This window comes from Osmerus mordax, chromosome 19, assembly GCF_038355195.1.
Source record: "Osmerus mordax isolate fOsmMor3 chromosome 19, fOsmMor3.pri, whole genome shotgun sequence".
Classification (NCBI taxonomy): Eukaryota; Metazoa; Chordata; class Actinopteri; order Osmeriformes; family Osmeridae; genus Osmerus; species Osmerus mordax.
In genome coordinates this window covers 796215-809172 of record NC_090068.1, presented here as the reverse complement: position 1 = coordinate 809172, position 12958 = coordinate 796215, and the positions used below count along the sequence as shown (strand labels likewise).

At 41.7% G+C, this 12958-nt stretch overlaps 2 protein-coding genes across 6 annotated transcripts in view; one reads left to right on the top strand and one right to left on the bottom strand.

Moving 5' to 3' along the window:
- cblb (Cbl proto-oncogene B, E3 ubiquitin protein ligase) overlaps positions 1-8605 on the top strand; it is a 90342-nt gene extending 81737 nt beyond the window's left edge. For 3 of the 4 annotated variants that reach the window (XM_067257122.1, XM_067257121.1, XM_067257124.1), the window contains 3 exons: positions 7374-7574; positions 7964-8077; positions 8340-8605. In XM_067257122.1, coding sequence (XP_067113223.1) covers positions 7374-7574; positions 7964-8077; positions 8340-8584 — 560 coding nt within the window. In that variant the 3' untranslated portion in view covers positions 8585-8605. The remainder of the gene's footprint in view (positions 1-7373; positions 7575-7963; positions 8078-8339) is intronic. The other variant, XM_067257125.1, reaches the window with a different exon arrangement.
- Positions 8606-9841: 1236 nt separating this feature from the next.
- Positions 9842-12958, bottom strand: part of LOC136963108 (CD166 antigen homolog) — a 73007-nt gene continuing 69890 nt past the window's right edge. For both annotated transcript variants that reach the window (XM_067257126.1, XM_067257127.1), the window contains one exon: positions 9842-12791. The gene's annotated coding sequence lies outside the window, so the exon portion shown is untranslated. The remainder of the gene's footprint in view (positions 12792-12958) is intronic.

The following is a 12958-nucleotide window of genomic DNA, read 5'->3' as shown; positions in this document are numbered from 1 at the left end:
GTTTTCAAATTTTCTCAAAGATGGCTTGAAAACCACAGATATTGACTCTCTTCTTGAGTAGATCTCTTTCCAGAATCTCAGTCAATCCAGAATCAAGATTAGCCTCATAGGCAATTGGTCTGGTCTAGGGCACAGCCCACGTTCAGCTCCTTGCAAGTATAGCCTGTGATAGTAAAATGGCCGACTCTCTGTTCCCATTAAACTACACAGCATGCACACTCAAGGTGACCAACAAGATTATATTAACTAACAAACAATAACATTACAAACATCTAACTGAACGAACACAACAACTGAAATCCCTTGCGTAGCTGTTGTTTTTTTAAATGCCGCACTGCATGCTGGGTGCCCAAGAGCGCTGACGCTGATTATCTAGCTGTGCTCCGACTGCGTGATATGACGAGATGCTAGTGGCGCGCTGAGGTCTCAGAGTCTCCTGCCCGAGTTCAAGTTCTGCCCGATTAGCAAGCTATTTTTACTAATGTTTTGTTAGCAATTGAATGGTAATGCAAGCTAGTTAAAAACAATGTTAGTTAGCTTGGCTAAACTGGTTTTCATAGCAACAGAAATCAACAAATCAGATCAGTCGAACTTTATTCAGAAATGGGGGGATGGCGGGAACATTAAAGGTGTAGGTACAGTAAAAGTGAAATGGAACGCGTCTTTCTGCCTTGAAGCTGCGTGCGCATCAACAAGACCCCATCTATATGTAAAGATAACATCCAAGCTAACTGCAGCTTTGTATACCATATGTACCGTGTTATGGTTGTTTGAGTTAAACAACTTGCTAAATGAATTAAATGTCTGTTAAATGTCAAATCCAACTATAAATGTATAAAAGAGAGTTCCAATCAAATCTGAATTTGTTTTAAACCTACGCTGGGTTGTACCAACAAGGATTATCTCTTAAACTAGGTTTAAACCAAGTTTGTCTTTTAATCCAGTTGCACCAAACTTTAAACCTAGTTTAACCTTAGTTTACAATTAATCCTGGGTAAATCTAACCCTTTGGCAATCTCTGTTTAATTTCCATTTAAATCTAGATTAAATTTAAATCTGTTGCACCAGTCATTTTAAACCTAGTCTAAACCTGGATTAGCAGTTATATTTAAACCACCCCTGGAGGAGGTTTATCTCAGTTTTATTGACAACATGGCTGCATATCTTCTCTGGATGGGGTTAGAGGAAAGTGTTCCTCGCAGGAAAATTAGAGATAAATTAAACCCAATTGAATTCTATGACAACAGCGAGTTTTCACAGCGGTACAGATTTACAAAGGAGTCTGTCATATACCTGAATGGGAAGGTTGGACCAGCAATCAAGCATGGAAGTGAGAGGAATTTTGCTGTGCCACCGCTTCTCCAGCTCCTAGTAGCTTTGCAATTTTATGCTACAGGGTGTTTTCAGATGGTTGATGGGGATCTTTTCGGAGTTCATAAATCCACAGTCTGCAGAATTGTCAGCAGAGTGTCCAAGGCAATTGCAAGTTTAAAGGCTCAGTACATTCACTTTGAACCAAGGAGAGAGACAACAGCTGGATTTTATGGGAGAGCAGGTTTTCCAGGAGTAATTGGGGCTATCGACTGCACCCACATTCCCATTACCAACCCAGGTGGTGGGAATGGGGAACTGTTTCGGAATCGAAAGGGCTACTGCTCAATTAATGTCCAAGTTGTGTGTGATGACCAGGCCCAGATCACACACGTTGTTGCAAGATGGCCAGGATCCACACATGACAGACGAATCTTTGACAACGGTCAACTTTGTGCACTGCTGGAGAGGGGAGATCCGTGGACACCTAGTGGGGGACAATGGCTATGCATGTCGCCCATACCTGATGACTCCACTTTTGAACCCTCAGACCCAGGCAGAAAAAAACTACAACTACTCTCACATTCAAACAAGAGGGGTAATAGAGAGAGTGTTTGGGGTGTGGAAGCGGAGATTTCCATGTATACAGTTGGGACTCCGCACAAAATTGGACACTACCCTGACCATCATTGTTGCAGTAGCTGTTTTGTACAACTTTGGGAAGAGAGTAGGAGATGATCTACCCGAGGAGGATGTTACATTTCGTCGGAATCCATCATGGCGGACATTGAACATAAACTAATCCTGTTTTAACCCTTGTTTAAACTAGTTTAACTAATCTAATGTTAAAATTAAGATGTGCAACACATCTCTGATTAATTATAAACCAGTTTAAACATAGATTTACTAACCCTAGATTAACTCTAAACCAGGATTAATTTAATCCATGTTGGTGCAACCCAGCCCCAGAGGTTTAAAAGGTTACCTTTGCCTAAACTGACATGCACCAACTCAGAGTTTCAACAGCCATTTACACATTTAGTCTCTATTTGTTACTCTACTCTTAAGGCATGTTTAACTTAATGTCTGCACCTCTCTGTCACCAACTGTCTCTGGAGTGGGGGGTGGGGGCTTCACAGGGTGTCTACAGGTATAAACAAGTTAAATGTAAGACCTTTTAATACCACTTCCAAATGAAATTAAAGACCAAACTTACGATGGAAATACAAATCAAAAGTGGAAATATACAGTAATCTTTCCAAGTAAACACTGATGTCTGTTCAATATGAACAGTATGGTAAAATGACAATAATCGGTTGAGTTTAAGAACATTGACTAAATGTGTCTAATGCGGAAGGATAACACAAAAATGTAATTGCTGTCCTAAATTATACTTATTATTACACTAGGGTGGAAATGGTGGAGCAGAAACTAACAATTCCATAAATCCCATGGAAACAAAGGCAAATGTGTGAGATGTACTGATGTGGAGCACAAATGATCCAAGAAGCAGTACTTCTCTTGAGTGGTTTTTATTCAGATGAATAATCATTGGATTCAGGTCAAAAGTCTATCACTTGAACTAGTTTCATCACTTAAGACACAAAGTCGGCAGCTTGGCATACTGGCACATGGAAAGGATTAAACATTTAGACTTTCATCAAAGTAATGCTGGCTTGTCCTTTTTCATCAATGTCCTCAAAAAAGCAGGCTGCAGAGCTACTGTGTCTGTGGGGTGACTGTCTCTGGAGGGCTGCCAGGCAGGGGCAAGCAGGGCCTGCAGGCAGGCAGGCCAGCTGGATGAAGCTGTCCTGGGGTCAGGGCTGAAGAGAAGCTGTCCAGCTAGAGAGGGGTAGCAAGGGGTCTGTGTGGATCTCACCATCCTCGAGTCTGTTGCATCCTCTGTTGAACTCTGTTGAGCAGGCCTCTGCATGACCCTCCAGACCTGTCAAAGTGAAGAAAGGGTCCATGTCAGTTGTGAAAAATTAAGCTTTTCCCATCTACACTTGATACAGAATTCAGTTTTGAAATTTGTGAAATGCAGTGTCATTACTTGAACTTGAATCCAAATGTGTTGACCTCATGGAGACCCATGCAGTCACTCAAAACACGGGTTCGATTCCAGGCTCTGGCAAGAGTATTTACCTCTAAACTGGTCAATATATACACATCTGACAAAAGACCAGCTCGACCTTTGCTTGTAAACAGTGATTCTGACTGTCAGAGACCTTTAAATAGCCTGACTTACCAATTGGCAAAACTAGCCTGGCTAACGTAGGTCGCTTTCTCAGGGCATATGACATACTGACTATCTTTAGCAGGCCCTTGTCTACAAAAAGCAGTCCTCCCTGACGTTTTTGGAGTAGAATTGAGTAAAATACAAAATTGTTTACACACTGCCAGTGGGCGAGCCGAGCCTGACTGAGGCTAACGTCAAAACTATGTACCCCCGGGACGCAGTATCACTCCAATTGCAAGTCCACAAAACACAAAAATAATCGGAGCATCTGGCTAAAAGCACAATTCCCACATCTCTTAAAGGCTTCCCTCCTCTACCTTTTTCGTGTAGACGTAACTGTAAAATGGTGAACTTATGAACATGACGCGACGAAAGCAAGGCTGCCGCCTAAGCGCCTATGCGGTCTCCCTGCCGCACAGGCTTATTACAAAGACTTTCACGCCCCAAATCACAATTATGAGCCGACAGGTCTGTGGGGAATTGCTTTTTATCCTAAAGGCTGCTCTCCTCAACCTTTTTGATGAACAATTCGCCGAGATGCAAAATGACTCACTAATTAAAAACAGAGAGGAAAAAAGCTAGAGCTACAGTAGCTACTTTTCGAGTTCGGTTTTCCGTCACTTCAGAATCACGATCTAAAAGGTCTAAAAGTGCTAAACCTTCACCATAATTCAAGAGTAGTGTACTTTCACAAACCCAATCATTAATTCTAGCTTAAAATGTGTAAAAACAGGACTTACCGAAAGTGGCTGCCTCCAACACGGCTATCACGGGACTCCAGTTGAAAACAACAATGGCCGCCGAAAAATAATTTATATTCGAAACGGCGAGCTGCGATTGGAAGCGAAATGAAACAGGGGCTAAAAAACGAGGGTGGGGGCTTGGTCAGCACACAATTTCAAGAAAGCATGTGTGTGTCAAGGGAAGGCTGAGTGTGTGAGAATTTGGAGCAGGCGAGGGGAGCAATTAGCCAAGCATGCATGTTTCAAATATTCACTAAAAATCGACTTTTCATCTTACAGTCAACTTTTTCTCAGATTTGTATACTAAACATTCTCAAGAGTCTTCATATGAACTTGTGATTGGATCAGAGTATACGTTTTTGGCCGGCGGATGTGTAATGCATTATTTTAGCGATAGCGATAAATTCGATTTGCTTTATATCAATCATTTTTAGAGGTATGAAGTTGCCTTTGCACATGGTAACATGTTGTACTGTCTTCCACGTGACATACCAAGTTTGGTGTTGATATCTCAAAGATTTGCTTAGATTTGACCAAACGTCCTGTTTGGTTGCTTTGTTGCAGATTTTGATTGGCTCTACCGGACAAACGGTTTTGAAAATCAGAAATCCCTACGATAACTTTTTTGAGGAGTAGCGAAAAAACGTGTTTCCTTAATCTTTATTGTACAGAAAAATCCAATATGGCGGCCGTTATAGCTTCCAGAGGCTTTTTTGTTCCTCATGAGAAATAAGGCATATGTAATGAATTTCAGAATTTTGGGACTTATGGCCTGCAAATGGCATCAATTTGAAAATTGACATATTGGGGCGTGGCCTGTAGCGCCACCTATTGTCTCACATGGCCCATGTTTGGTATGGTAGTTACTAATGGTCTGCAGTTTCAACATGCCAAATTTCACAACTTTTTACGGTACTGGTCTAGGGGCTGCCATTGACTCCCATGGGTAAAAAATAATAATAACTAGAGAGGGTACAATGTCTGGGGAAATTGTAGGGTGTGCTTGCTTGCGTCGGTTGTACAGGGATTTTACTGCCATTTTTACAACTGATATTCATGTATATTTTATATAAAAATGCATAGGGCCTACTTATTATGCATAAATATTACATAGATTTAAAAGCATCTTTTTTTGGCTGCTCATTTACAACTGAAAATACGAGTGAAGTGTAGAATGAAATATGATGTCTTCTCATTTCCCCTGCAAGAGGCAGCCTCATAGCTGAATCAAAACGAATACATTTGGCAGACCGGTGTAATAATGGACCTAATCTCTATGACTTAAACGTCCTTTTAAGTTTTCCCTTCTCATGATATTTTCAGGCATTTAGCCTACTCATATTGCATTCATTCATTAATAAAGAACCCCCTTTGAAGATTATTCTACGACGTTACCGGCAGAAGATAGAATCGCGATTCAAACAGTACCATCTGCTAACTGAAAATATGCCCCCAAAAACGTAAATAAGCTTGACATTTATTTAGTGGAAAATCGCTCATTCATAAAAAGCTCACTGGTAGCGATCATTGTCAGTAACAACTCAAAATGCGATATAGCCCTGTGTGGAGAAGCTGCCCCGGTAAATTCTACTACTACAGTACAGTACTAGACTACTGCTGTGTTCGTCTTGATAGCGATTGCGTTGGTTGAATTCGATTAAACGTTCCGTTGTACGGTTTAGGCTGAAATTAATTATTTTCATGAACAGATTGACAAAGTTTAGGCTGTGGCAATGAAGTTCAGGTTAGTAGTCAGATAGTTTCCCTATTGAAAGACTTTTGAGTAAGGGGAGTGCCGAACATGTTCTGTCGCCGTTTGACTTAAACAGCTGAGGAGTTTTTGTTAGCTACTCACACTAGTGTCTCGGGTAGGCTACAGCGTTGCAGTGAGCTACACTGGTTTGAAACCACAGGTAATGGTAATTTCACCAACAAATCGTTTACTAATGTCAGAATAAATCATACAACGAAAATGTATATGTGAGGAATGTTTATTTTAACGATTGAAAACAGATACATCATAGACCACTGTAGTATGTGTTGCCCGGGCAACACAGGCTAATGTCATGATGCTAATACTTCAGTGAAATAGTAGACTACTGTTTCCGAAAGTAGATGTACTTCCTTAATAATATCAGCTTATATTGTACATTACACATCACAATTGTGTGTCATATCACAAAGTAAAATGAGTAAATAGTTATCACCCTGGCCTCTTTTCTTGTGGCGTTTCTGCAGCTGCCTTGCAGTAAAGCTATAGTTAGCCTAGCTATCCCCCAAGTTAACAGATGCGAAACGAATGTTCTGCCAAAGGTAGTACGCGTGTTTTCGTGACGTTAGTGACGCAGTGACGTTAGTAACGTCAGTGACTGTGGCTAGCAAATTAGCCACCGTTAGCTTCACTTTTCGCCACAAAAACTTAACTTCAGCCTAAACCATGCAACGGAACGTAAATTCCAATAGAAGCAACTCAATCGCTACCAAGACGAAACTTTTGAGACCTACGTTGTCTATGTAGGCCAAATATTGACTGAGTTTTAAGGGGGCAAAAAGAATAATAATAATATATATGTGAGAGAACAAAGGTTGTGCCCTTGCCGAAGGCAAAGCACACCCAATAATAATAACACCAATAACAATAGGTTTCCTCCTACCGGAGGAACCCTAATAATATAATAATAGGAATACTAACAAAAACAATAGGTTTCCTCCTACCGGAGGAACCCTAATAATAGGAATACTAACAAAAACAATAGGTTCCCTCCTACTGGAGGAACCCTAAATACTAACAAAAACAATAGGTTTACTCCTACCGGAGGAACCCTAATAAGAATAAGAATACTAACAAAAAAAATTGGTTTCCTCCTACTGGAGGAACCCTAAAAATTACTACCACAGCACCAGCACTCACAAGTTCCACAGAGGCACACCTCAGTGCTGCCTTCAGAGGAGCACAGTGGCTCAAACATTGGTGCCGTGCAAAATGTGTTTGTCTCCCCCTGGAGGTGAACTACTGCTAGTGTGAGCTTGTCCAATCCCAGTATGTTCTCAGTCCTCTTGCTGTCTGTGTTGTGTTACAGCAGTGGAAGACCCATTCAACCAGCACCTTCCATCACTATCTCCTCCTCCCCCTCCGCCAGCCAGGCACAGCTTCACAGACCTTCCCTCCCCCTCCCCAGCAATGTCACGCCCCCCCAGGCCTGCCTCCGGTCATGACCACTTTCTGTTAACCCCTGGTGAGCTGGCTGACAACAAGCAGTGTTTTGATCCTTTACATGGAGGTACTTTACAAGACTTACTTACTTACTCCAAATACATATCAGCAGGGTATGGAAGGAGCCAAGTGTAATGTGAAGTATAGGTTATATGGGAGATGTGACCTGCTGTAACCGAGTTGAATTGGTTAAAAAAACTCACTCCTCAGTATATATACCGCCCGCCCGCACCATCGGAGAGCTAGTTTTTTCGGTGGTGTGGCTGGTTAAAGCAGTGTTTATAAAGGATGTGGTGGCGTTCGTAAATCAGTGGACCCCAGTACGGGTGAGATTGGGAGGAAGCCACACTGACGAGCGATGCGACTACAGCTGTTACACATACTGGTACGATTGTTGTTTCAGAATCATCTGGATGTTTTTTCCCCATTCTTTTTTTCACCAAAATCATGTTTCAGACACTGTGTTGGACATGCTGAGCGGTGCATCCCCCCTCCCCCCAGTGAGGAGGGACAACTGTAAGGCCATCTCCAGGGTGGTGCAGGACTACGACCAGCTGCCCTCCACCCCAGGTACAACACACCCAGCCTTCTGTCTGGAACACTAATGTTAACACTGCTTTTGGAATTATTTCCTTTTTTCTGTGAAGAAGTTTTTACACCCCAGTTTAGAATGATGCCAAATCATTCTCTCTATAATATATAATATAAATATTCATATGATTATCCATGAAGATTAAGATTAATTGCTTTCCAGTAATTCTTTAGCACATTTGCCTTCAAGTTTACACCTTGAAGTGAACTCCTCCTTCCCCCCTTTTGCTTTTCACCGAAGACTGTTTACAGGCGCCCGCCCGCCCTCCAAAGCCCTTCCCTCGGAACCCTCCCCCTGACATCAGGAAACACCATGGGCTGGACACCGCCAGTGAGAGTGTGGACGGCAAAATCGCCAAGCTGATGGGCGAGGGATACTCGTTCGAGGACGTGAAGCGGGCTCTGATGATCGCCCAGAACAAAGTGGACGTGGCGCGCAACATCCTGCGAGAGTTTGCCCTGGTGGCCCCCAGACTCAACCTGTAGCTCTACCAAACGTAGAGATGGAGAGAGAGTGGTGGTGGTGGGGGGGGGGGGGGGGCGGGGGCATGCAAAGACACCGTGCCTCTGGGAGCACTAAAACCCACAGGGAGAAGGGCTGCTTCTCCTCCACATCTCTTCCCACGGAGATGATCTGGGAGAATCTGACGAGATCTGATGAAGTTAGTTGTGTTGTGAAAAAAAGTTTGTGTCATGGAAGACGCACAAAATGATCTTGAAGAGGACGGACTCCTATCAGGGTGGAACAGGGACCATGATGGGGTGGGGTCAATGGGGATGGGGTGTTGGGAAGTTGGTTGCCTGTGAATAATGTTAATCAAACCTGTGAAGAAGAAAAAAAAAAAACGTACATTGTTTACAGCTGGTGAGCTTGCCAGTGCTGGCCTCTGGTGTCTTTAGTGCTTGTCACCCGCCCCCACTCCCCCAACACACAACCCCATCCCCAGATATACATCGAAAGGTCAGAATCACACCAGTAAAATGAAACCTGTGTATACTCAGTTTTTTACCTTTTTGTTGCTCATTCCAGCTACAGTGCCATGTTGGGCTAAACCATTGTCATGCTTACAGTCCTTTCCTCTCTCCTACATGCCTGTCTCCTCCCTGCGTCTCCTCTCTCGCCCCTTACATCTGTCCATCTCTTGCTCTTTGTTCCTCTGAGATATACAGTGGCAGAGCCCTGTCTGGATCAGGAGTTCTAGAAACCAGGTTGCCTGGGGCCCAGTCTCTTCGAGATGCTATTAGGGGCATTCCTGTCAGAGTTCTGTCTCTCAGTCACTTTCTCACCCTCCATCCTTTTGTCCAACAGAATCTCTGAATGTACACTTGGAGAGGGTGGAAACAAACCCTAGGCTTTTAGTCATTCCTGGTGTCACTGGACCACAGGCTTTACACACACACACACACTCTTCCTTGAAGGAAGACAACCAAGGTTGAATGTATTTTTTCCATATGAGAGCTGTACCTAACATATCCAGTGAGACCTTGTGACATCATTAGTACATGTTTATGCTCTTTCCAGATTAGATAAGAAATTTGACCTTGACCTCCTCTGTCACCCCATCCCCGTTTTTTATAGTGCCAAAAGGAAGAGACGGACACCTTAGAGACAAAACTGCAGAGTAGACTGGTTCTACTTAACAGTGGTGTGTGTGTGTTGGGATCAGGGGTGCAGAGGTCAAGTTGTTTAAAATCCTGGGAGACCTGCTCTTGTTTCTCTAAACTTCTGAGGGCACTTATTATTACTCAACGTCTGCCAGAATATTGTTATGAACCATCCTTTTCTTTTCCAGCTGCTTAGCGTCCTCTATACTACACCCCCACTCATGAACACCTGAAGCTTCTCCATCTTACTGTGGGCACCAGAATGGAATATAGGTGCCAGAAAGACATACGCTTAACTATGCTGCTTCCCCCCGTTTTTGAAGTCCAGGTTCAAGTCCCTGTGTCACTTGAGCCACAAGCAGAATATGAAGCGTGACTACAAAGTAATTGCAAAGAATATCAGTTCCAGTGCTATGAAGTGGAAACTAGGGTGAAGTTGCTTAGAATTGTTCTCTGGAATACACTGTCTTGTATCTGATCATTAAAAGTTAGACTAGGTAAGGAACAGTGGGGCTATTGTGTTTTCCAACCAAGATAATTCAAACATCGACAAATTGCCATTGTGACCACATCAACCTTAGAATGAAAAATAGCTTTGCAAGACGTCGGGAGGTCAGGTATTGACCTTTGAACATTGAATGAAAGTGCTCTTAAAAAGAAGGCCTTTAGATACCATCACAAAACTACATTTAGTTTCCTGTCAACTGTTTTTCATAAATGTTTAACTTGAAGCTTAATTTTGCACTGGTCTATATAGATAATTGTTTTAGGTAGTAGAGGCCTTGGTTAAGTTACAAGGGATATTAACTTGTTCCTGTATTATTTTCTTTCCTGAGATTACATTAGATAAAAATGCCACACGGAAACTTGTACAGAATAGTGATGTGCAATTAATTTATATTTTATAAAACGCCTTTTTATCATTTCCATTGTTCAGTAAATAATGTAAACAGTAATTTGTTCTTGTTTTTTAATGTTTTATAAAAGCCAGTATTAACATGAAACTGTGCATATCTGTTATTTATGCTTTGTGTGCTACAGGTAAACATTTCTGAAACACAAACAACTCTTCTGGTTGATTTGTTCACTCTTCTTGAGATGGCAAAAAAAAGAAAAATTATTGCGGGCCCTTCTTTTCAGAGGGTATGGGAACACCTGGCAAAAACACTTTTCTTCAAACTGTACACTTTATTCTCAACAAAAGTAGAAAAACAAAAGTATTTATTTACAATACTTGTATGGCCTTCTCCTCTTACCCTCTTTGGTTTCACTGCTGCCCTGACGGTTGTAAAGGAACTAAATGCATGAGAACAATTTGCCAATCAAACACAAACCATCATCTTGACCAATAAAATATTCCCTCAGACCTTAAAGAACAACAAAAAAAGCACACATGGAAAATACACTGCACAGCTTTTTTTCCCTCTATGTAGCTCCAAACAGTACCTTTCATAAGAATAAAAACAGTGTGTTGGAGGTTGAAATCAAACCTTATGTATGTCTACCTCGTAAGCTTGCCTAATATCAGCTGACCTGGCATGTCTCACACAGGATAAATAGATCAAAATCACAAGCAGAACATTCACAACAGACGTATTTACAGTGAACCTGGAATGAGGGAAAGGAACCATGAGTACTGCTAACTACAAGCCTAGGCTAAATCATATTTGGAGGCTTTATCAAATACAGTGCCATATCTGTTGGATGAAACTTCCCTTGCTCAACTGAACCAGTGGAAGGGGTCTAAAACTTCACCTTTCAGGCTTTCCAGATGGATTACAGCAAGCAAAGTATTTAAAAGTCAAATACTATTAAACCCAGGTCTGCTACAAACACACAAAATGGCTAAATGATCACACGCAGGACAGTGAGTCTAAACGGACACGGTGTAGACTACCATACAGTAAGTAATGTCAACACAGCTTCGCCCTGAAACAAATCAGAGGCACAATCAAGACAGTGTCAGAACTGTACAGCTATCTTTGATTTTAAAACGGAGATGCAGAGAGGAAAAATGTCAGCTCTGTCAACAATATTCCAAGTAAAATTTTCATTTAACACTTAAGCATTTTTCACAATCCGAATAACTGATTGATATTTCCAAAATTATTCTCAATTATGGATATTTGCGAAAAATCTTGCATTAATCATATTCAACAGTCAGAAAAAAGGTCAGCTTGTATCTTGCAGTAAATTGTTAGCTTGGTGTAAGCTTGGAGTATAGCATTCAGTGTGTTGAATGCTATACTCTACTTTCACGCAACCAATTTACCTGTTACACACTACAGTCTATGCTTACACATGAAACTAATTGGATGAAGAAGCTGTCTCCTGCTTACTTAATTCCTTAAATTTACACCGTAGACACTGATATCCAATGCCTCAAAAGGATTATCAAAAAAAATTATCTTCCCATTATGATAAAAATCTGCATTCATGCATTGCTCGGCCAAACCAAATTAAATTAAATTGGACACAGCAATGTGTTTTTTGACATGGGGAAAAAAAACTGTGAGAATAGAGGGATACAGTAAGGTTCAACATTAGAAAAATATACATAGAAAAACAGACAAGGCTGTGAGGAACACTGGGTGAACAGCAGTGAAGTCTGGACACTGGGTGGGGGAGAGCCTAAGCGGCTGATCCAGTGTGGAGGCCACTCCCCAAATGGTCTGTCCTTGCAGTCATAGAGCACACTCATGCACAGAGCAGGCTCGGTCAAGTTGCACATGTACGCCACAAAATACAGGCCAAGTGTACAAGAAATTTACATTCTTCTTTTTTTTACCTCAACTATCTGAGAAACAAAAGCCAAAAATAAAACCAACTTCACCTGAGCTGAAGATAAAAGAGCATTCACCAGGAACACAAGGAAAAAAAACTAACTACAAATTGAGAGGCGGTCTCAGGTGCAGACTACAAATCAATGGATGATAGCGGTGGGAGGGGACAGTTTGTGTGAATTAGGAACTATTCTGTGATACGGGCTGCTCCGTATAAGGCTGATGAAGGGTTGTCGGTGGCCAGTCATCATATTGTGTTGCACTGCTTAGTGTACAAGTCAAGTCCTTCCTTGACCGCTTCTTCCCTGATGAACAGATGAAATGGTTTCAGTACATAGTATGATATTGGATTGATTATATATATTATATAATCAAAATTGTATTATATTATCACTTCATGAAGTCCATGTTAAGATGATGGGTCAACAAACAGCCTCGACTAGATGTATAAACTCTCAATGTTTGGGGCCTG